General features: G+C 39.6%; 1 protein-coding gene across 8 annotated transcripts in view; it reads right to left on the bottom strand.

The window, feature by feature from the left end:
* Positions 1–24,262, bottom strand: part of DLG2 (discs large MAGUK scaffold protein 2) — a 1,871,010-nt gene that overhangs the window by 882,882 nt on the left and 963,866 nt on the right. For all 8 annotated transcript variants that reach the window (XM_073215942.1, XM_037010570.2, XM_037010571.2 and 5 more), the window contains one exon: positions 10,265–10,426. In XM_073215942.1, coding sequence (XP_073072043.1) covers positions 10,265–10,426 — 162 coding nt within the window. The remainder of the gene's footprint in view (positions 1–10,264; positions 10,427–24,262) is intronic.

Here is a 24,262-nt window from a genome sequence, read left to right as displayed (position 1 = left end):
ACAGCTACCTCATACCTTCTCTCCCCGCCCCAAGGAACTTAGCAATTTTGTTGAACAAATAGTGACTGTTAATACAATGAAAATCTCCTTGTTGAGGAGAACCCTGGTCAATAAACACTTGATTTCAACAATAAAATTATAGCCTACAAAATGGTACTAGAGTGATCCCTTACAGTTTACAGAAGCGGGGTTTGATCTGCATTTATAATTAGTGGAGTATGATTTTAAATTCATTGTTAGACATAGAACAAAGACTGGTTCCATTTTCATGGGTTAAAAATAATATTCTCTAGCCTTTTCTTACGGTTAATGTATGAACTCAAAATTTATTAACTATCTCTATTTTATTACCCAAAGCTTTCTAGGTATCAACTTGTTACTATGAAGCAATACTTTTTAATTTTCAAGTAATAATTTTTAAATAAACATACTAGGAACTATTATATCTAAATCAATGCTTCCCTCCAAGTAGCCAGTTTCAAAGATTATACACATGTTCTAACATCCTCCATAATGAGCCACAAAAGAAGGTATATTTCTTTATGTTTCAGGACAATACCGTTTGGATCACTCAAAACGCAGCCATGCCCCCAGCTCAATGGTTGCTCTTGGTTTGAACTAGCCAAAGTAACATTCACCTCATACAAAAGACAAAATTTTGGATGATACACCCTTGCTTAGCTGAGATGGAGGTACTCTTGTAGGACAAACCATACACTCAAGGACAGTGGGTGTGAAGATATGATAACGAGGGCCCATCGTCACTGAGAGCTCAAAGAGTTGGCTGATCTTAACTTCAGATTTGCTCTTTCATTCACGTACATTTTCCATTGTTGAAATAAAATAATCACCACTTACTGAGCACCTACCAGGTGCCAAGTGTTATTCTAAAGACTTCCTACGTGTCATCTCAAGGAATTCCCTACAACAATCCTCTTAGTTCCATATTATTATTTGTAATAGGGGAGAAGCTGATAGATTTGCTAAAGTACATAGCTAGGAAGCAAAAGGGTCAATTTGAGCACAACTAGGTCTGATTCTAAAGTCTATCTGCTTTCTCCCGTATGCTCTTACTTTTCAGGATTAGATGGGAAAGAGTTAAAAAATCCTACAGCCCAATCAATGCGAACACTTCTTTACGGATGTATGTATGAGATTTGGAATAATTTCCATATATCTTTACTAATAAAAAATAATTGAAAACATACCTACTAAAAGGTTGTAACTCCAAATCTTTTTTAATGGGGGAAGGGTACAGGAGTTTTATATCATTTTAGGGACCAAGAACAGCATCATTAACAACAGTAATAAGTATCTTTTATCAATGGGCAGCCTCTATGAGCTTTATGTACTTGATTTACAATTCTTACAGAAAACCTTGACAGCTTTACCGAAGACTTGGTCTTGAGAAGAACTTCTCTGTATAACTGAGTTAATTCTAGGAATATCAGCAGCTGCACATAATCACTAAGGATACTTGTTTAAGATTATTATAAACATTATTCATTTTTAAAGACTTATTATGCCTTTGAATTACATAACACCTAATATTTCTTAGAGAAAATTCATTAGTATTGTTGCTATAATTATTACATAGATGAAAGAAACAGAAGATTTGGATGTCATTCCACTTATTTATTTTTCCAAAGGCAGTGGAAAGGAACCCATTAAGCCATGGTGGGCTAGATCTAGAAAGCATTCCTCAATATTGAGATGCCACGGCAGGTCCAGTGCCTACCATTTTGTTCTTCCTGTTTTCCAATTTCTGGCTTGAATACCCAGGATTATTTAGGTATGTTACTGATACCCTTTCAAATAATGATAATTGAAGCAAGAAATGTTTTCTTTGCTTAGAAGTTTGACCAGGAGCTTTTGTGCCTGGGTTCAGTATAAAAGTCTGTCAAGACCATACTTCACTCAACCATTTCCTCTCACCAAGGCCTGGGACTGGAACAACATGCATGATTCACAAGTATGCACATCTCTGCCAAACTTTTCTCACATTTTTATTAACTAAGAGCTTCTCAATTTAGTCTCAAAAATTTCAGTTTCTTCCCCAAGACCAGACGCTTCCTTAACCATCAGCTCAGCTACTTCCACCATCTAGTGGCAAGAGACATAAATGAATGGATTTTACATTGCTAAAATTATTAATTTTCGAAAGTAGCAAAATCAGCTTAGTTTTCTAATTAGTAATATTACTAAAAGTACTATGGCTAGAAAGGAAAATATAAATAAATACTTTTTTTTCCAGTTAATGGTCAGGACCCCATGACTACTGGAGTCAAATACATCTCACTTTTGTGTGTGTGTGATCCAGTAACAAATATTTAAAACAGCATCTAGTTTTTGGCTCACAGGATGCCAGGCGCTATAGGGAAACTGCATATTTTTATGTATATGATCCTATTTTATGAGAAATGTGCAATTCAGTTACAAAAATAGAAACAAACTGGTAAGGGCTACACATTGTGGTGAATTACTCACTGCTTCCTGGTCTCCTCAGTAGGTCCATAAATCCCTAACACAGTGGTATTCTTTCCTGTGTTTCAGTCCTACGCATTCTCTTTCCCTTTCCTGAGCAATCCCATCTATACTGCTTCAACTATACTAAGTAATCCCAATTCTCCATTTCTATATCAGATCTCTCTAAATTTCCAGATCTTTATTTCAAACTGCCTGTTACACTCTTCTGCCTGGATGCAACATAAATACCTCAAACTCAGATATTCAAACCTAAACTCAGAATCATATTACCCCACCCAAAAAATCTGCTCTTCCTCTGAATTCTTGACTTCATTTCATGGTACCTCCTCTGTGAAACTGGTCAAATAAAAAGTTGTAAATTAACCTTTCTTTCTTTCTCTCTTCTACCTTATATACTTAATAAGTCTCAAAGTTCTGATATCTCTTCCTAAAAAAGTTTTCTAATCTACCCCTCCCCCATCCCCAATGTCCCTGCTCTATCTCAGAGCTTACGCACCTTTTGCATTTTACCTGTTGTCCTTGGATGTGACACGGCCTTTTTCTTATTTTCATGCTGCTCTGCTACATGATATGAGTCTTATTTGCAAATCTGACCAGGTCCTTCCCCTTTTTAAATTGTGTAGTCGATTCTCACTACTTACAAGGTGAAGTCCAATCTCCACATAAGGCCCTTCAATTCCTATTCCCACATTGCCCTTGCTTTTATGACAGATTTTGGGGCCACTCCTGCTACTCCTTCCTTCATCCTTAAATTCCATCTCTGCCCAATTCTACTGCCTACAGTCTGTAGAATTATTCCACCCTGCCACACAACTACTGGAGTCTAAGACAACCTTGACTTTTCTCCTGTATCTTCTTCTTCCTTTAAGTAAAACATGACCTTTTCTGTAATGCCTTCTCTTACCACACCCATCCCTAAGCTCTCCAACCTCAGAGAAAGTGAAACAATTTCTCTAGATCTGGGGAGAATGTGCCTTTTCTTTGATACTTGCCTTATTGTACATAACATGACATATTGTATGTATAAATACCCAAATTTGTGAATCTAACTATAGCACGTAAGCAACTTGAAGGCAAGTCCTTCTTTGTATTAGCGAATCACATAGAGCCCAGCATACAGCTGGAAGTCAAAGAGACTTTACTATACAAATGAGTGAATGAATGAATGAATCAATCAATACCCAGAAGAGATTTTGTTCATATTAACCTTAACTATATCTCAGAAATTCTAGATGATTTTCCCACATCTACCCAGCTAGAAAGTGCAGCATCAGGATTCAAATGCACATTTTTGGGCCCCCAAAGCCCATAATGTTTCACAATAACCACACTACTTTCTTCCTGGCAATAATGGAAACCTGGACTGAGATGATAGCTGTAGATACAAAGAGGAAGGTGAGAAACCCAAGGCATTTCAAAACAAAGGAGAGACTAAAGTGAAAGGAATTCAAAAAATAATTTCAAAGTTGTAGCTTAGAATATTAGTATGTAGTAATGCATACTAATAACAAATAGCAATAGCAATAAAGATAACTAACATTTTGTGTATTTCTTATTTGTCAAGCTTTGAGCTCAGATTTGTATATAGATTTTTCTCACTTAAACATCATAGAAGTATCTCAGTGGATTCCATTATCTTACAAGTAAAAAAAAACCCTGAGGTTTATGGAAGGAAGTTAAGTAACTTGAAGAAGTTCACATAGCTAGAAAATAGGGGCCTGGTATGTGAATCTGAGTCTGACTCTAGGACCTGAACGACCTATTTATTTATTTATTTATTTATTTATTTATTTTCAAAATGCCTTTTTATGTTATACTTTTATATTTGTTGTATTAACCATAGTCTATGTATCTTACAATATTTTCAAAAGTGTAGGTGCCCAACCAAAAATAATCTAACTTGGAAGAAAGGATTTCATGACCAAACACATTTAGGAACACAGTACATTAATCCTATCTTCATCTTAGAGGTTTATATTCCATATGATCATATTAAAGACTCTGAGAAATCCTTCAGAAAGTTAATGGATTTAACTTCTCGAGTGTTTTCAGGATTCATCCCTTTATTTTCCTTCTAATACCTGCAGAATCCCACTAGATGCACTTTGGGAAATTGTGGTCTAATTTCATTGTAGAGGCCAATAAGGGAGAAAAAAAAATCAAAACAAAAAAAAAATAAGATGCAGTCCAGTTCATAGGCGCTTACACATTTATTAAGAGCAAGACAAATGGAATACTTAAAGGAAAGGACAATACATAGTTTCACAGAAATTATTTAGAATAACAGAATAAGGTGTATATGAAAAAAGGTAACTATGCAAACTGTGTGCCATACGATGTCATGAGCAGGTAGAGTCAGGCAGGAGTTAACAGGAAAGGCTTCCTGGAGGAAGAAGAGTTTTATACGTTGGCTAAAACATACTTTCCTATAAACAGGCTCTGATACCTCTAGTAAGAAATAGACAGTAGAATAAAGTACACTTGTTATCCTTCAGGAAATGATAATGAATAAAACCAACATAGACCTTGACCTTGTGGGTGTTAATATAATGGTGGTAATATGGACAGTACATTTATTAAAACTAACAGTTATAGACAAAGGTAGAATTAAAACAACCAGCTGTATTTCTGGTCTAACAAATGTCATGCTAACATAAAACAGCACAAAGAGTAGCTTTACTAACTTACTGATTGATGGTTGAATGAGGAACTTCTACATTGTTTATTTTTTTAAATGATAAGATAGCTTGTGAAATTAAGCACATATAGAATGAATATTTAAGAGAATGAATGGACTTGCCAGGTCCTGAGAAGGAGAAACATAAGGGTTGGGTGGGCTGGACTTAGCTGTGTTCTTCCATGACACATACACCTATAGCATGAGGATGAACCTCAATGCACAAAATTATTCAGTTACTCAGAACAAAGTGTGTCTCTCCTGCTAAGAAGTTCTTATAATTCCAAAGGATTTTTCAAAAGGAAACTAACCCACAAATACTAGTTTTTGTAATGGGAGCAGAACACAGTCTCTTGGGAGTTTATTACCAGGTGGATTAAAATATTTTAGAGACAGAATCTATTTTCCTTCTATTTCCTAATAATATTCTCATCTATCACCACTGTTTATGGTTCCCATTTAGAAAATTAATTCTTACACATTCCTTTATATTTAATATCTACTTAATTTTTAAGGAGAAGACTATGAAAAAAGGACCTTCAACCTTGACACACGTGGAGGCAACAAATGAAAATTTGAACCTAAGATCGCTTTAAAAACCGCAGCGTAGTTTAGAGGAAGGTGAAACAGCACAGGAATGATAAAGAATATAGGATTTGGATCCAGAGGAACCTCAGTTAAAAAGACTGGCATTTACTAGTTCAGGGGTTCTGCGGTTGAAAGGAACTCTAATTTTAAAACCAGATATAATAGCTCATAGAGGTGAAATGAAATAAATCAAGCAAGTGATTTAAAGATATTTGTCATGGTAGTGTGGAAGATCACGGGGAAAACAGTGTAGCACAGAGAAGGCACATAGTGAATCTGTGGCGTCTTACTACACTGATGGACAGTGACTGCATTGGGGTGTGGGGGGACTTGATAATATGGGTAAATGTAGTAACCACATTGTTTTTTCATGTGAAACCTTCATAAGAGTGTATATCAATAATACCTTAATATGAAATTTTAAAAAAAAGGTTATTTGTCATGGTAGCTAGCTGATGAAAATAATAAAACAAACAAACAAAAAAAACATTTGGTGAGTGCTTACCATGTACTAGGTACATTCTAGCAGTTTACATGTACCATTTCATTAATTAGTGCAAAACTCCTATGCAGTTAATTTTATTACTACCTCCTTTTTGCTGATGAGGAACCTGAGATAGAGAAGTTAACTTGATCAAGGCCACACAGATGCTAAATGAAAGGGCCAGAATTTAAATCCAGGTATTCTAATGTCTAGGTTCTTGAAACTAAAGCTGCCTGCCCTGCCTCCCTTTCCTTCTCCCTCCCTCTCTCCCTCTCACACTCTCCACCCGTACTCTGTACAGAGTACCCTGCCAATGCCTGTAGTCTCACAGTACCCATGCTTCAGAAATTTGAATTTCTTTTGCAGAGTAAGAATAAGTAACAAATAATTAGAACTCAGGTCTCCTAGGAGAGTGATATGCATATTTAAAAATCATGTTTTACTACTCTTTGTTTCCCAATTACCTGTTACAATGCACAAAGTAGATATTCGATGTTTATTGAATTAACCTAACCTGAAAACAAATTTCTCATGCTTTATTATAGGCCAGTTTCTTCTGTGGAAGATTCTAGGTAGCCTCTGAAGAGAAAACATCCCCATCTTGAGGCAAGGAAAACAAATTCCCTTGACTTCACCGTTAAATTACCTTTCTCCTTCTAAACCCCATACTTCATACTGGCCAAGGCACTCAAATGAAAACAGGCTAAGCAAGCCCATCTATCAACCCAGCCAGCAGGTGTGAGCCAAGGGCAGACGCATCTTAGAGCAGAGGCTTCAAACGATACACGGTGATGGGAAAAAACGACTGTCAGACCTGCAACAGTGAGATTATTCAGCTAATGATTCAGCGCCTGCTCAAGGCCACATTTAAACAGTTATTCAGCAACCTCACCCGCTGTTCAGCTATGGCATGTGCCAATTCCCAATTAATACCAGAGAGCCAATTTTCTCCTAAGTAGGATTCAGGGGCATTATCTGATTGTGTGTTTTGCCTCCTCACTCTTCCCCTTTTAGTGTTTGACCCAAGGACACCAGATGGGTCAAAGCAGCAAACTTTAGGTTGAAAATATGCCAGGTCTAATTGAGAATGCATGCTCTCTTAGCATTTTTTTTTCTTTTGGCCTCTAATAGGTTTTCTTTATGAGACAATAACACATTAGATTTTCATCATAGCCAGTGTTCCAAAGACTTCAACTGTGATAATAAAATAACCCTTAACAACCTGACTAGGAAATGTAGCCTCTTGCTATAGAAATACACGTGCTTGAGCCTGGTGATGCGGGTCTGTGCCGCAGCCACACCCTACTGGCCCTTGGGAGCCTCGTTGCCCCTCTTTCCAAACACATCCAGTGGCTTCAGGTTGGTAGTCCAGCATCAGCCATCATGAGGTATTTACAACATGAAATCAGCAAATTCTACCCATCCGGGTACTTACTTTTTCCTAGAAAAATTGTGTACATGTACCCTACTACTATTGCTAATAAGAGAAAGGCACACAATCTCTTCATTAAGACAATCTAAAAGCGTATCTCATTTGGCATAAACAACACCTCTAGAGGGTCATGGGGGAAAAGTCCTGGCCCCAAAACAGCAGCCTTGCAGCCTGGGTGCAGAAGTCCTGAATGAACTCACCTTTCCATTTTGTCATAATACCTTGGGGGTCACTCCACAGAGCTGATGGTTCCAAAAAGGAAGGAAGACCTAGTCTAACTTTGACATCTCATATCAGGGGTTTATTATTCATACGTAGGTATTTGTAACACTGACCGTGAAGTGCCGTCAATAAAGATATCACTCTAGTAAAATCATAAAAACCAGTAATTCTTTTTTTTTTTAAGAATGGAATAAGAAATAATATAGAAGGAAGAAACAGAAACAGAAAACCCAAGCTAAGGAAACCACCTAAGTTGAAGACACTTAACCCTGAGATTCCTGGTAAGGAATGAAGGGAACATAGAAAGAATTCCTTTATATCAGAAATCTGATCTTCAGAGAATGTGAAGTTTTCCTGCAACTCTAATAGACATTTTCCAAATGAGGCATTAAGTAGCACCATAAATGGCCTGATCACTCAAACTATACATTTGGATAATTATAATACCATGAATATTCTGAAGAGTTAATACATAAAAATAAGATCCTATCGCGCATCTTTTGTTTTGTGCTTATTTTTACTAAAACCACGCCAACTTTAGACTAGCCTCCATTAACCTACTCAGCTTACAGCATTTGAGAGCTACACTCTAGAATTGATTAAAAGTGCTAGGAAGGGGAGAAAGACAAGTTGGGAGGAAAAAAAGGATGGGGAGGCTCCATGGAGGTTCTTACAGGGACTCTTCGAACCACTTAGAAAAAAAACCCAGAAATGTAAATCCTCTCCATGCAATCCAGCCTCCCAGCTCTGCGCTCTCTCACTCTACCTGAGCAGCACGCAGAGTAAGAATAAGCCTTTGTTTGCAAAGATGAAAGGGTCCTTAAGGAAGGAAGGTATTCACCTGACCACAGAATAGGATCACTGGTTCCCAGGGTTAGGCTGCACCTCCGAGACAATTTTGCATACTCTCCTGCTGAAGGAAGAGCCCCTTCCACAATTCCACTGCCAAGTCATCATCTAGACCTGGGACATTTCTAGGGACAGGGAACTCCTGCTTCATGAGGTAGGCTAGACCTTTTTTGGGGTAGCTCTAAGTGTCAGGAGCTGTGATCCTGTGATGGTCCCTAGCGTACATTCCTGTTAGTTATGCACAGTGGTGCTCCCGCCCTCTGGGTCACATCAACATCGTGTTTTCTACATGACAGCCTTTGAGTTGTAAGACAGTAAATCCCCAGTCCTCCGACCCTTAATCTTTTCTTCTTCAGGTAAAACACACTTATTTCTATTAGTCATTCAATGACTTCCAAAGAGACTCTGAGAAGAACTGGATAACTAATTCCAGAGGCATAATATTATATGGTTTTATAGATTACAAGATATTTACTGCAATTAGACAATTAGCCAAATATTTGAATTAACTGGTGGTAACTAGAATTAGTTTGAGAATGCATTCTTAGCATGCCAGGATATTTAAAATGTACCAAAATTTGGAACTATATTAAGCATAATTTAGCCTTTCTTGGATCTTTTGGAAGGCATGATAAGATCCCAGAAAGCATCTAGGCCATTTCTATAGCTATATTTTTTTATTGTGACACAATTATATGAGAGCCCTGATGAAGTGAATGCTGGCTAACAAAACAAAATTTCCTTTAGCAACAACCAAGGGGTTATTTGGTAGTTTTTTCTTCCTTTCTTATTTTATTTTGCTTTGTCTTTCACTTGACTTTTCTTTTTTACATTATTAACTCTAGTTCTATGTTTTTAATAATCAACTTTTTATCCAAAACACAAAATCCCTAGCATCAGCAAGGAAAAAGGCAGAGTCATTTGCAACCAAGAAACACAGAAAACCCTTACTCTCATTAAATTTGCCCTTCTTGTCAAAATACTGTTTATCAGGGAACTGTTTAAAAATAAAGAGAAAAAGGAGAAAGGGTTGGAAAAGTACAGCACCAAATAGAAAGAAATAGAGTATAAAACAGAGGTATTGATGAGCCAACTCATTTTCCCTTTTAGTCTACATGACAAGGCAATCCCGGCGTGTTCTCACATTCAACTAACTCCCCTTTGTTTTATCTGGGACCAGGAATAGAGATGGAGAGAGAGCATTTGAAGGAAACCTTAATGTATCCCTGGGCTTTTGAAAATACACGGTGATCTTATTTCTCCTTTCAATTTTTTACCCTTGGCTCTATTCTTAGCCTATCCTCTGCAACCAAAAGGATTTTCCAGACATTGGAATAACTGCAAGAAAAACTGCCTTGTGTCAGCGCTCCAGGCAAGCTTCCAAACCACAGAGAAACCCTTGGGCAACCATGGGCCACTTTCAAAAGAGTGTTTTCAAAGAGCGTCATTTAATCAGATCAAAAAATATCTCCCTTAGAGTTGTAGATTAACCACTGCTACCAGCTCTAAGAGCAATCTGACTGACCTTCAGAGGAGAGATGTGAGACTGCAAGACGTAGCCGTGGACATTTTCTATTTGAGACAGGTTCTTTTCTGACACATGCACAAGTTCAGGGCCTCTCACTTCGTGGGTTAGTCGAGGTAAGGAATGATCATGTGGAGCGTCTTCATCTTGATATCGATACTTCTAGGAGAAAAGACAAGAAAGAAGAAAAGTATTAGTGCTTGCAAAGGGCACAGTTCTAAGCTTCATGTTTGCACTTCATTGACAGGACACAGTGTGTCCCTAGGGTTGGAGTCACCAAAGAGGCTGTGGTGCAGGCTGTTTCGGTGCTCCCCATTTACCAGGTCAAACACAAACCTGAACCAACCGTCAGCATCAGCCAATGCTAATGACTCATTTTTACTTGACAATATACTGACTCTGCGTATAAGCTACAGTAGGGTGGTAACAAATGAAACTGAGATGATTCATCTACGTAGGTGGGGAGCTAATCCTCCAAATGGCCAGAGTAGCTAAGTTATGTACTCAATTTATTGGTCAAGGATGGAGAAGAAAAAAAGTGATGAGCAAGAAAACAGAATTCTGATACATACCATTCGGGAAACTTAATCTCCTTTCAGAATTTTTGAAGGCCTAAATTTCCTTGGAAATGAGAAACCGTTATTGCCAGTCACATTATTTGTACTGGCCTCAAAAGGAAGACATCTTTTCCTACCCAAAGAGGAAGAATGTTGATTCAGATTAGTCATATTCTGGGACAAAATATCACAGTTTCCAAAGTTGGAAGTTTATTTTAAAGAATTTCAAAAATCAGGACAAGTGGCCTGCCTATATTCAGATGATTCCCTAAGGGAAAAGAGGCAATAATTCCTTCTCTCCTGATTGCTTTTCCTCTTTTCTTTATCATCTTCCTTCTACATGCCTGTGGCAGCAAAAGCATCCTCTAGCAAAAGCCATCCTTGGAGTCTTCCAAGCCCATCTAAGGAAGCTTGCGGAGGAAGGGGGCAGGACAAGGAACGGCACAGTGGAGCACAGCCTGGCCCTGGAGTCGGTCTCCACCATCAGCCTTGGCCTAGGATTCCTATCTTTCTGTCTCTCTTTGCTTCTCACCCCTTTTCCTTTAGAGCTGTCTGATGAGAGTTCCGGTGTTTCAAGGCTGTCGGTCTACCAGTGAAAGGAAAAAGGGAACATGCTATAACCCACTGCCAACCCAGATAAGAAAATGTTTCTTTGCTGCACTTTGCCTGTGCTTTCCGTGAGATTATGGTATAAGAGTATTAGGAGCAGGGATTGAACATCATCATAAAACCATCTCAGGCTTAACTGTGATGTCTGACCTTTTCCCAATACCTGATTACTGTTATTACCAACAGTTAATTTCACCATGTCAGGAAGTACCAACACATCTTCTTACAAAATCATGCCTATGTTTCTTTCATTTTAAAGGTGAAAAACATGGTTGCTTGGACATCAGCCCTGTCTGACTCATTGTATTACAGTCACCAGAAGAACCAGTCAGGACTGGCAATTGAATCTGTTATGCACTCTTACACAGAAGTTGATTATCCTCATGTGCATTTTCCAGGGAGTTTTTCCTGCAATGTTCCAAGCTTAATATTAGTTTGAAAACAAAAATTACAGCTAATACTTGACCGCAATTTTCAAAGAACTCTCATCTACTCCTTCCATTACAATCCTTCTTGCCTATGGTGCTCCATTTTGCTTAGCTGAAAACTAACACTCAGGAAGGTGAAGGGACTTGTCCGGCATCATCTAACTAGTGGGCAGGAGAGCTGGGGCCCCATCCAGTAATCTGAATCTAAGTTCTCTTTCTACCATCATAAGCCCCTCCTCCAGTTCCACAAGGATATGACACCCGAGTCTGATAACTGAGTCAGCAGCCTGGGAGAAAACACTTCACTGAGAACAAACAACAAAATGAGGTTAGAGCATTTCTGAGAACTGCAAAATATCATACTTCTCTTTTCCTAACCCTATGAATAACTTGGGAAAATAATCTACCTCAAAACATGGATCGAGTTCAGCTCTCATTCTTGATCAGTTACATGTTCATTGGGAGTGAACTAATGCCACACATATGCCCATTTTGGTGTCTCTGGCTTTCAGCCCATCCGCCGTCCACATCTCCTCCCCCTCTTCAATTCTCTCTCAGGGAGGCACGACCATCTTTGCAGTCGCCTGAGCCAGAAAAGTGGGAGTCATTCAGTCTCCATCCTGCCTTTTACCCCAACCATCTGCCAATTTAATAAACCACTGAGTCTGCCTAGTTTATATCTTAAGTCATTACTGAGTGAACACTGTCCTCGTCCCCCCACCGCAGCCACTAACCGCCGCTCCCATTCAGGTTCTTATCAGCTCTCAGCTGGGCCATAGAAGCAGCCTCTGGACCAGCTGCACTGCGGCTGGGATTGCCCCCTTCCTGGCCGCCCCCTGCGTTGCACTAGAGGGCTTTCCGAGTTGCAAACTGATAAAGTCCTTCCCTTTAAAGTCGTTCAGTGGTTCCTACTGCCTAGGAGACAGAGCTCTACTGTGCCATAACCAGTCTCCAACACCACTGTCTGAACTGAGCCACTATTACTTCTGAACTCCTTTATCTCACCACTCCCACCTCAAGATTGTGGAATAAATATAAACAAATCATTACTTCCAGTTTTTTAGAACTTCTAAAAAAGTTGTGGTGAAATACATATAGCATAAAATTAGCCATCTTAATCATGTTTAAGTACACAGTTCAGTGATATTCATTATATTCACATTGAAGTGTATCCAATCTCCAGAACTTTCTCATCTTGCAAAACTGAAACAGTATACCCATCAAACAGCAATCCCCATTTACCCCTGGCAACCATCATGCCATTTTCTATTTCTATGAATCTGATTAATCTAAATACCTTATACTAGTAGAACCATACTTTTATTTCTTTTTATGACTGACTTATTTCACTTGGCATAATGTTCTCAAGGTTCACCCATGTTGTAGCATGTGACAGGATTTCCCTCCTTTTTAAGGCCAAATACTATTCCAGTGTATACATTTAACCACATTTTACTTTATACCACTGGGTATACTAATACCTCTTCAGAACCCTGCTCTCAATTCTTCTGTATAGATACCCATAAATGGAATTGCTGGGTCATACAGTAATTCCATTTTGGGATTTTTAAGGAATTTGTTAAACTTTTCAAAATTTAACATATGTAAAGCCATAGTATTGTCACTTACAATAGTCAAGAAATGCCGTATTCTGAGACCTAAAGATCCAAGGGCACCAAAAGTAAAATTTTGCAAAGTTAAAATGATCCTTGTGGTTCCTCAAGGATTCCTACAGTGCAATTCAGCTGGTTTACAGAAAGATTTCACCTATTTAAATACACATTTAATTGAATTGTTTGGATATATAACTATCAGGATACAGATAATAAACATAATTGAACCTACATGGTATTACAAAGAATTGATTTTAAGTTAATTATTTTCAAAAATTTAAGATCTATATTAAAGACTGTGAGGCCCTTAAAATGGACTGCAAAACCATTCCAGATGCTCAATTATTATTTTATTTGTAAAAATTGGTCATTTTAACAATCACTGAGCCTTCAAGCCTCAAGTCTGGCAGTACCTTTTCTGGGAAGCTTTCATGAGCTACAAGTCTGAGACCATGCGGATGTTCCCATAGTTCCCTTTGCTCCTCCAATCGGTTTTATCAGGCTATACGGTTGTGCATTTTTTTTGGTTTTGTTTTGTTTGGACATTGAGCTGTAAGATTCTGTGGAGCCCTGGACCAGTTGGATCCCATGTATCCTCCAGATCTCCAAGTGTCTGGCACATATGCTTGATAAGTATTTATTGGAAAAAGTTATGAACAACCATTGAACACATGGATGAAATGGGTATCAGTTGCTTAAGTTACAAAGTTATTTTGGCTGCTGGATGCAACCTCTTTTACTGCAAAACATTATGAACACAGGTTGACACACAAAAGACAACCACATCATTTGCTTGACATAATCTTAAAGGACATCAGAGTCTTAAGTATTACATATTTCTATCCTCATCTTTTCTTTTGGTAATATATGTTAAGAATATGAACTGAATAAGCATCAGTTCTTGGCCTTGAGAAGACCATAAATTACTAAGCAAGTTATACATATGTGCAGCTAAGTTATGGTACATAGTGGTAATGATCATAAGTATAAACTGAGTTCTGTGGAAACAGAAATGGGTCAGTACCAACTCTGTCTCAGGTTTCCCCAATGAGAAACAGGTTCTGGAATGATAATAGAAAGAGGTAAGGGATAATCTAAGCAAAGGTACAAACATGTGTGAGAAGATAAGTGGTAAGAGGGATTGATGTTTTAAAGAACAGTGAGATATTGAAGTGGATTGTAGCACATACTATTTATCCCTCCAACCAAATCCATGGAAATCCCTTTTATTCATTCATGGCCACATCCGCAAACTTCTCAGGAAGATTGCCATTGTGTAATTGTAGCCTTTTCACTTAGATGTGCCTGGGAGTTATCCTAGAACCTCCAACTCCTACACTCTGTGAAACAAACTCTGTGGTGAAAATTATACTCCATGCACCTGATGGGATCCATCTGAAGCTAGGCTGCATCTGGACCTGCATTCTTGCAGCACTCCTTGGCGCTCTCCTCATTCCCTTAAGGATTCTCATAGGAACCACCCTCCATAAATCATGTGCAGCTACTCAAGAATTTCAGGTCAGCTTCTGGTGAACCTTATGTAAGATTTGGATGGAGTTTGGGATGTGAGCTAGAGTGTGGTCGGAGACAAGGCCGAAAGGCAAGAGTGCATTGTAGACAATAGGAAACCATCAGAGACCTAAACTATACTCTTCCTGGTGCCACCCTGATATCCCCACACCCTTTCTTCTGTCTTCTAGTTTTCTGCGAGAAATAACTAAGCAAGAGATGACAAGAACTGGTGAGAAGAACTATATTTAACTCAAACACAAGCTCCAAAGGAATCACCCTGATATGGCATAGTAGAATCTCTCAGCTTAAATTCAACTTGGATTCAATATACTTTTCTGATTTATAATGTTAAGACAAATATTAATATTAAAATGTATGCTAATATTAACAGAAATACTAATCATTACACTCATGCCAATATTAAAACCAGTAATAATAGTAGTTACAGTAATGTGCCAGGAAGTACGCTAAAGGCTTATGTCCATCATCACATCTGAGAGATAGGCATCCTCTTCATCTGAAGCTTGGATAGTCATTTTTTCCGTGCTTACATACCTGGTGAGTGGCAACCCTTCGAACACATGCCAGTCTGACTCTAGAAACAGAGCACTTACATACTCTTCCAAACTGGTTAGGACTCAAAGATCTGAAGAGACCAACTTTGTCTTCAGGAAATATAATTCTTAGGAAATCTTCAAGATGGGTACACAAGTCTGCAGAGGTCACACCTGATTTAAGAATCAGCTTTAATGTTCTGGGAAATTCTGAGTCATCTCTCATTCCAGGGCTATGTTAGGTGTGTGATGGGAGCCTCTTCACTTGAATGAAGAGCCCATTCTGGGCCCCTCTGAGGGTTTCTGTATTGCCTCTAAAAGGAGAGCCATTTGAGAAAGACCTGTGTTTTGAAATCTGTGCCTTCCTCTTTTCCTCTCCTCAGTTTGGCCTGCTGGAGTGGAATCCAGGTCAAAAGAATTTTGTAAACAGATTCTACTTTCTTTCCCAGCTCTAATGGGAATGAGACAGAAGTGCTCAAGACAGGGAAGACGAAGGTACTATCTATGTCCCCCTTTCTTAGCTCATTTTGTCCCTAACTTATGGAATCCTATACCTTTGCTCCTTCTGAAGCTTAACCCCTGACTCCCAGACTCCTTCACCTGGCAAATTTTACCAAGTCCTTGATAATCAGATGTCATCAAAGAGGGTATCATCTCTTCTTGAAAGCACTCTCTGGCTACCTAGGTTGAAGGGTGTCCTACTTTTATGCTCTTATGGAGTCCTGCACAGATTTCAACAACTCTATGTATCACAATGAGCTGTCCATGTGCCTGTCTCTCTAAGTAGCCCATGAGTGCATCATGAGAAGAGACAGAGTCACATTCATCTCTGAATCTCCAGTGCCCCAGTGATAGCTGACACATAGTAAGAGACCAAGAAATATGACTCTAACTGAACTGAACTTAAATAATTTAAGCAATGTATGGTAGACCTGATCAAAAAGCCCTCCTAGCTGAACGTGCATGCAATCATAGTCACACTCCTTCTCTACCCCGGCCCCACGCCCCACCCTGTGGATTGACAAAGGCTAGGAAGTCTGGTAAGATTCTGTTCACTACATTCTGCTGATGCCTGTGTGAGTCAGAGCCACCCAGAGTCGCCCAGAATTCAAACACAGGGGCCTATGTGCATCTGATCCCTCACCAGAGGTTTTCCTGCGCATTTTGGAAGCTGGTACTGCACTGGCACAGTGTAAGACAGCTGAGGGAGAAGTCACAAATCTTTCAATACAATTCTGAGTTTGTCTCTTTTTCTGCATAAAAAGTGCTCTGCTTCCCCCTTGCAGCAGAAGTTGGCACTGTTCTGAGGGAAGAAAGAGAGAGAGGACCACAGTGTGTCCGTTAGACCAAGTAGACTGGATGCTGCCATGTGAAAAAAGCCTCTTAGTTTTAAAAATGTACTTTGGCGGAAAAGAAGCACATATTTTAGGAGAAGCATGAAGTTAGTAAGAAAATTAAATAAATATTAGACTTGCAAAGAGTGGCGATTCCTAAGAAAGAAGTAAATGCATTTCAGAAAACAGAGAAAACCAGGAGTAAAGAAAGCAGGCTCGAAAACTGGGCTCCGTGGAAATGAAGGGTTTTCACCTCCTTTCAAGACTTTATAAGCTTAACCTTCCATAGTAGGCTACTGTCACCCAGGCCCTGCTAGCCATCACCTTATTTTGAGGGAAGTATTTTGTTTAAATACTTTGCTTTTCTGTTTTTTGGTATTTTATTTACCTGAGATGTACTAGAGATTTCATATACTGCAGCATGTACCCAGCTGGCTCTCTTTTCTAGCTCCTTCCTTTTTCCCCGATGCCTTAGCAAATCTATGACCTTAGCAAATCGGCATCACCACACCTACTACATCCTCTCTCCAAGTCCCTGTATCTCTCTCAGAGGGGAAACCTTGGCAAAAGAAAGAATAAAGACAGGAGAATCAATGGCTAACGCAGTGATTTGATTGGAAACCATTTCTTTGATTGGAAACTCACTGAATGATATTTTGGCTAGAGCAAGACTCTCTTTCACCTTTCCATCCTTTCTGGCAACTCTCCAGTCCATTCCTCCAGAGGAGTCAAATGTATGTTGCAAATCTGGGGGCCGGGGGTGGGTGGAAGGAAAATGGGAGAAGAAGGGACAAGACAGAGCACACATCGTTTCCACTTTTACTTCCTCAGGGAGACCTCTTGGTTTTCCAGGCTAGGGGGTTCTCTTCCTCCTGGTACAATGCTTCCTGCCTCACAGGGTTTCAGGGTAGGCTCCACTGATTTTTCATAAAACTCACTGCATTTTCAATTCACATTTATTTCCGTTATCATTTGCTTAATGTTTCCTATTCCCCTAGAGCTGAAATCTCCGTGGGGTCAGGCACCCTGCCTAAGTGGCTCGTTGCTGCCCTCTAGTGTCTGATGTATAGTAGGTTCTCAGTCCGTGGTCATTGAATAAATAAATAGTCTGAAGCCAAATCTCTTTTCAAAATCCACAGCTCAGCTAATAAAAGCAGGTCCAAAATCATTGATCGTCGGTTACACACAGGTCTTCTCACGTGAAGTTACCCTTCGAAAACAAAACAAAACAAAAAACCCCATGGCCCACAATCAGCAAAACAGCTGGCCCAAACGTCCCTTGCAGAAGTTTTTTGAGGATTAGAGCAGGACATTAGTAACAGGGCGGATGTGAGAGATAAAGAGCTCCCCCAGGTGCTCTATTTGAATTTTTCAAACAAAAGTCACAAATGAAGGGAAATACTTTCCCGCTTTTTGCCACAAAGAACAGGACAAGCCAGGATGTTAATTAAATTACAAATCAGCTGTCGGCTAGCAGCTGACAGCTTTGTGGGCTTCCAAGCAACGCCAGATATTTAAAACCCTCTGTAATTACATACAATGGAGGGACTGCCAAGAAGCATGCTTTCATGAATATTTAGTGCATCTTAAGATCCTTTTAAAAGAACTGATGATTTACATAATCATGAGGGAGCTTACTCTAACTCGGTGCTGCCCTCCATCTGTTAACTGAAAACACAGGACATGTAGCTTGGTGGCAAACGCAAGCTTTCTCTGCTAAAACTCTGAGCTAGGCCCAAGACCTAGGGGAAGCCAGGCTCACCCAGGAGAGGTAACTATATGATCAGACAGCCCTTAAAACTCTCTGAGCAAGTCAGAACGGGACCCAGACCTACGATCCAGGAAAACAATGGGGCGGTGTGGAACTGTAAAATGAATTTGTATAAGTTGCCACATATTCAGGTTGTATATATAATTGGAAAAGCACTTTCAGAAACATAGTCTCAGGAGCTGGAAAAAGGGATATTGTCACACTGGTTTCCAAATGAGAAAAGAAAATGAGAGAGTCTCCAAAGTGTTAAATGTCAAAGCCAGGTTTTCAAACCAATACAGCTAGCTGACCCCAAGACGCAGCTCAATATAGTGGAATGTGTACAAATTCTAGTGGTAAAAACATAGGTTCAAATCTTGCTTCTGCTGCTTACTAGCTGGGAGGTTGTAAGGTAGGTTGGTGGATATCTGTGAGCTTCCACTGTCTGAAGCTATAAACTGGGAATTATAGTACCTCAGAGAAATACGAGCATTGAAAGAGACATTGTATTCTTATGTATTCTGTACTAGCTGATTGACCAATATTAATGCCTTCCTTTGTGGAATTGTCAAGGCCTTTGCACTTTGCAGGGCTGTCACATACACAAAATGGTCCCTAAGACTAGACTCTTCATATTGTTGATGCTGTCAGCAGAAGGGAAACAAATGTGAATGGTCATTGGTAGCCTGTACTATGTCTATCATATGTCCCTTCCTTAGGCCATCACAGTAGGATAACTTTCTAAAACCTCAATTATAGAGTAGTGGCTAACAGTACAGGTTCTGGAGGGATGGTCTGGAACAATTCCCAGTTCTGTCATGCACTACATGATGCCGGGCACTTTGACAAACTCTGTGAGACTTGATATTCTCATCTGTAAAATGGGACCAGTACTTAACTCACAGAATGTTCGAGAAGAACAAGTGAGGTAATGCGTGGTAGGCACTTAGCAGAGTGTCTGTAACCTAGTAAGTTGTCACTGAATATCAGCTATACTTATTTTATCATACTATTAAATATTTTGCAATACTAATTAAGGTAATATTTAATTTCTTTTTACTTGATTATAAAAGATTTTAGAAACAGATAAAAAATAACTGAAGGAAAATTTAAAGACCCCTTTTTTTTGCTTTCAATTTCTTTAAAGCATAAAATTACAACTTTTCCCACTATTCTAAAACATATAAACCCTGTGCTCTGACATAACAGCTCTCTCACTCCACAAGGCATGCTTCAGCCTTGCTTTACACTGTCTTCAATGCTTAAAAATCTTGCAGGATCTCCCAAACTATTTCCACTCAACTTGGCCTGCTGACTGTTGCAGCTCTTGCTATTTCTCCCTCTTCCCAATTTCTTCACTCAACATGAATTTAGTTGCAGTTGTAAAATGAGTAAGTCATGCAGATGTGATATAAGGCATGGTGGCTATAGTTAATAATACTATTAAATACACACACAAATAAGAATTTATTGAGCACCTACTATGTGTCAGCCATTGTAAGTGCCAGCGATAGAAGACTGAACAAGAAAGGCACATCCCCTGCCTACCCTTGTTCTTCTCTACCTCTAACTACCTCGCCAACTGGCTGTCCTTCACTTGGCTCTTGCTCAGTCTTCACACTTAACTCACATATGGTTTCTTCCCAGATGCTTTCCCTGGACACCTGGGTTTGAATAAACTCATTTTCCTGTCCTCACATGGATGACACGCTGAGAGTCCCTCTTATTTTTTTTTTCAAGCATGTATGGAAAACAGATGCTTTATGCTTCCTGCTTTTCTCATGGGAGCATAAAGACTTCTTGATTTATTATTGTGCCACCAGTAACAAACATTCCACCTGGGACCCAGCAGGTGCTTTGTAAGTGTTTCTAGAGGTAAATTCCCTGGACTCTGGTGCACCCCACCACACTGAGCACATCCTGGAAGTAGGTGTACTCAGGAAACCTGTCTGGATGCTATAGGAGATCTAGTTTGAATGGCACCCTGTAAGATTTCCAGTAATAAAATGAAAAGCTGGTTCATTGTGTAGTCCAGGTAATGACATGGGATTATTTTGGGGAGAACCATGGAACTTGGGGGTGAGGCAGTTGGCAAGGGATGGGGGCTGGTGACTTTCTGGAGTGAGGAGTTGGAAGGAGGAAAACCGGCAACATGCAGGAAGGGAGCTGGGGGGTCCCCAACTGTCCCTGCTCTTCCAGCACTGAGTTTGAGCCACCAAGGAAGCATGATGCAGACTGGGGCATCCTAGGTACTCGCACCCGAGGCTCTCGAAATCCCAGGCCAGCAACTGGACACACAGACTAGTGTACCAACCTTGATAAGCACACTAAAATATATTAAAGTGTAGGCAAGGCAGGGAAGATGCTAGAAGAATACACAGTGTGTTGACAGGGCTTGGCTCTGTCAAAATTTTTGAGCTACATGTAGTCTTAGAGAATAAAACTAACAAATGAATATGTAAGGCATGATCAAGTTTTTGCAATGTTGTAGTGGAGGCAGTCTAGCAGACTGTAGGCTTTGGGGTCAGCAAAAATTCTCCATTTATGGAAAACGTTTATCTGAGTTTCACCTTGGAACTGGCTAAAGGGTACAAAAGTGATTATCAGCTGACACGTGGAGGGGGACCTGGGAAGGAATTTGCTGGGGAGGAAGAGAGCTTGAGGTCAAATGTTTTGTTACCAAAAATCAAAGCAATGATTTGGGAAAAACTCGACAATTAGTTCATTTGAAACACAACTTCAAGTACTGTCTGAGTAATTGTCCAGGGATAATTGCCACTGGATTGAAGCGAGGACAGTAAGATCTTGGGGGCAGTCACTGTCTGACTCAATGTGCCAGCTGCGAACTGCTGCTCCTTCTGGGAGTGAGAGTCCCTCGCAGCTGAAGACTAGAAGCCTGTTCTGTGCGTGTGCCTGGTGCCCAGAAGAGATGAAGTGTTTATTTCAGCAGATTGCTCAGTCAAGTGATGCAAATTCCCTGCACCTCAGTTTCCTGAGTTTAAACTCTGTTCCTGCCATTAATCAGCAATGCAACTTTAGGCAAATGTGGAAGCTCTCTGAAACTCATATGCCTCATTTGTAAAACTGGGGTGATAATACTCACAAGGCAACTGTGGGAAATTGATGAGTACTTTGCATAAATCTCTTGGCAGAGGGCCTGACTCCTGATGGATGCTTAGGAAATCTCAGCCTCATCCTATTTTTGTGTTAGTGTCATATACGTATCTTTCCAAGTAGTGTCAGAAGGTTCATCTCACACACACACACACACACACACACACAACTCAGCCTCACCATTCTTATAGGGAGCTGGCTTTCTTGTCACAATGCCATCCCCAGCTCCATGGCACCACCAGAGATCAGTACAAACCCTCTAAAAGAGACAGACTGCATTGCCAAGGCCTCATTTTCAATGCTCCAAGGTCCAGTTTCTTTTCTGTGTGTGAAGCCATCTTACCGTCTTTACCCATGCTTCCATCTGGGCAAGGGTCCTGTCCTCTCCTGCCTGTGATTATCATTTTTGTCCAGCAGGCAGAGAGAAAAATGGCCTCAGACACAGGGGCTATTCCTCTGACTTGTTTGAGCTTTCAGACCTTAGAAACTGCTGTGGAACTGGTACCTGCCCAACCTTTCCATCCATGTATGGCTTCCCAAGTCTAGGCCAACTGCCTACATGAACCTTGAGCATCTTCTGGATTCTTTCTGGCTGACTGTGTGCCTGCTCTTGGGTTTTCCTGGGTGGTTGGTATGTGCTTCCTCTGTGACACTATAGAGTAAAATCCCCTCCTAATAAGAAGCATCATCATCCTTGCACTCAACAAAATATTTATTGCCACATTATATACTGATCCCTCAATTTTAAGTGCTAGGAATATGGTAGTAAAAAATAAAAAGGTAAAGCTTTACGGCATCTTAGAGCTTAAATTCTATTTGAATCAGGTAATAGAGCTCTTTGCCTGCATTTCTCTTTTTTTTTCAACAGGCTTCCGCTACCCAGCAGCAGGTGTGAACAGCTGTCCTCTCCATGGAAGACACCAGGTGGCTGATGTGGGCAACTACCCCAAATTGTCTCAGGGGGTGGTCCAAATAGGTTGGTTCCATTTAGCTGTTCTTATCCAATTGCCTGTGTCCTAGAGCCCCACATGATGAACTGGCCTCAGTGACACCAGAACATAGAACAAGTGAAGGATCAAGAAAGGTGTGTGGTCTGGACTCTGGCCTCATTAGCAATGGGTTCCAACCAAAGAGAATTATTTGATAACCAGATACTGCTATAAAAATGATAATATTTCCTCAAATAAAGTTCCTTCATAGTCCATGCTTGGCTATGGTAATCTCCAAATAAGATATATGTCTCCTAGAAAGACACTTTTATGCTTAGTATAGGATTGTGAATATGCAACTGAATGCACAATTAAAGGATGCTATTTTTTTGCTTATTACAACCTTAAGAAGGAAGCCCCAAATCAAGAAAACCTAGAAAGTTTTCTCATTTTCTTGTTCTAGTGCCAAGCTGGGAACTGACTATGTTGTCTTTCAAATGAGTGTCTACAATGTGGCATACATATGCATTGATACTTGTTAAGTATTAATTTGTTTAATCATTACATCAAACTTTTTAGTTAGTTACTATTTTATTTCCCTCATTTTTTTTTGAGAGGGCATCTCTCATATTTATTGATCAAATGGTTGTTAACAATAATAAAATTCAGTATAGGGGGGTCAATGCTCAATGTACACTCATTAATCCATCTCAAGCCTAATTCTCGTCAGTCTCCAATCTTCTGAAGCATAACGAACAAGTTCTTACATGGTGAACGAATTCTTACATAGTGAATAAATTCTTACATGGTGAACAGTACAAGGACATTCATCACAGAAACTTTCGGTTTTGATAATGCATTATGACCTATAAACAATCAGGTCAAATATGAATATTCGTTTGATTTTTGTACTTGATTTATATGTTGATCCCACATTTCTCCCTTTATTATTATTATTATTTTTATTTTTAATAAAGTGCTGAAGTTTATTTCCCTCATTTTATAGATGAAAAACTGGAGGTATAGAGAAACTAAATGAGCTTGTTTATAAACCCAGTGGAAAAGCTGAGATTCATGCCTCACTAGCTTCCTAATCCCCACCTTAAACCTACAATATACAGTCTCTCAGGAATTGTGCAGTTCTTATTCTCTGACTCAGGTATTTCTTCTGAGTATGGTAGATATGTCAGTCCTTTGGTTTAAAAGTCAAAGTTTGCAAGCTTCCCTTCAACCTACTGGGCCATAGAATACAAATGAAAGTATAAATAGAAATAACCTACTTAATACTACTGCCATTTCTCAGGTCATCCCAAAACAAAACTATGCAGAAGAAGATGATTCTTCAGCATCGTTCCCTTCTCATGACATCCAGAAGAAGATCAAGCTAATTTAGTTGGCAGAACTGTGACACTTCACATCAGCATCAAGGCCAAAATGGCCTCACGTTAGACTGAAAGCTTTCTTCTGAAGGTATGAATTCACCAGCTGTCACATCAAAGTACCCCACTGGCTTGGAGGAGGGATCGGGTACATTTTGCCAAGGGAGTGAGTCTAACGTAAGTTAAATGGAATCTACTTCAGCAGAACTCCTGTTCTTT

Source organism: Manis javanica, chromosome 11 (assembly GCF_040802235.1).
Source record: "Manis javanica isolate MJ-LG chromosome 11, MJ_LKY, whole genome shotgun sequence".
Classification (NCBI taxonomy): Eukaryota; Metazoa; Chordata; class Mammalia; order Pholidota; family Manidae; genus Manis; species Manis javanica.
Note: the sequence above shows the minus strand (reverse complement) of the source record. Positions and strands in the feature narration are given on the sequence as shown.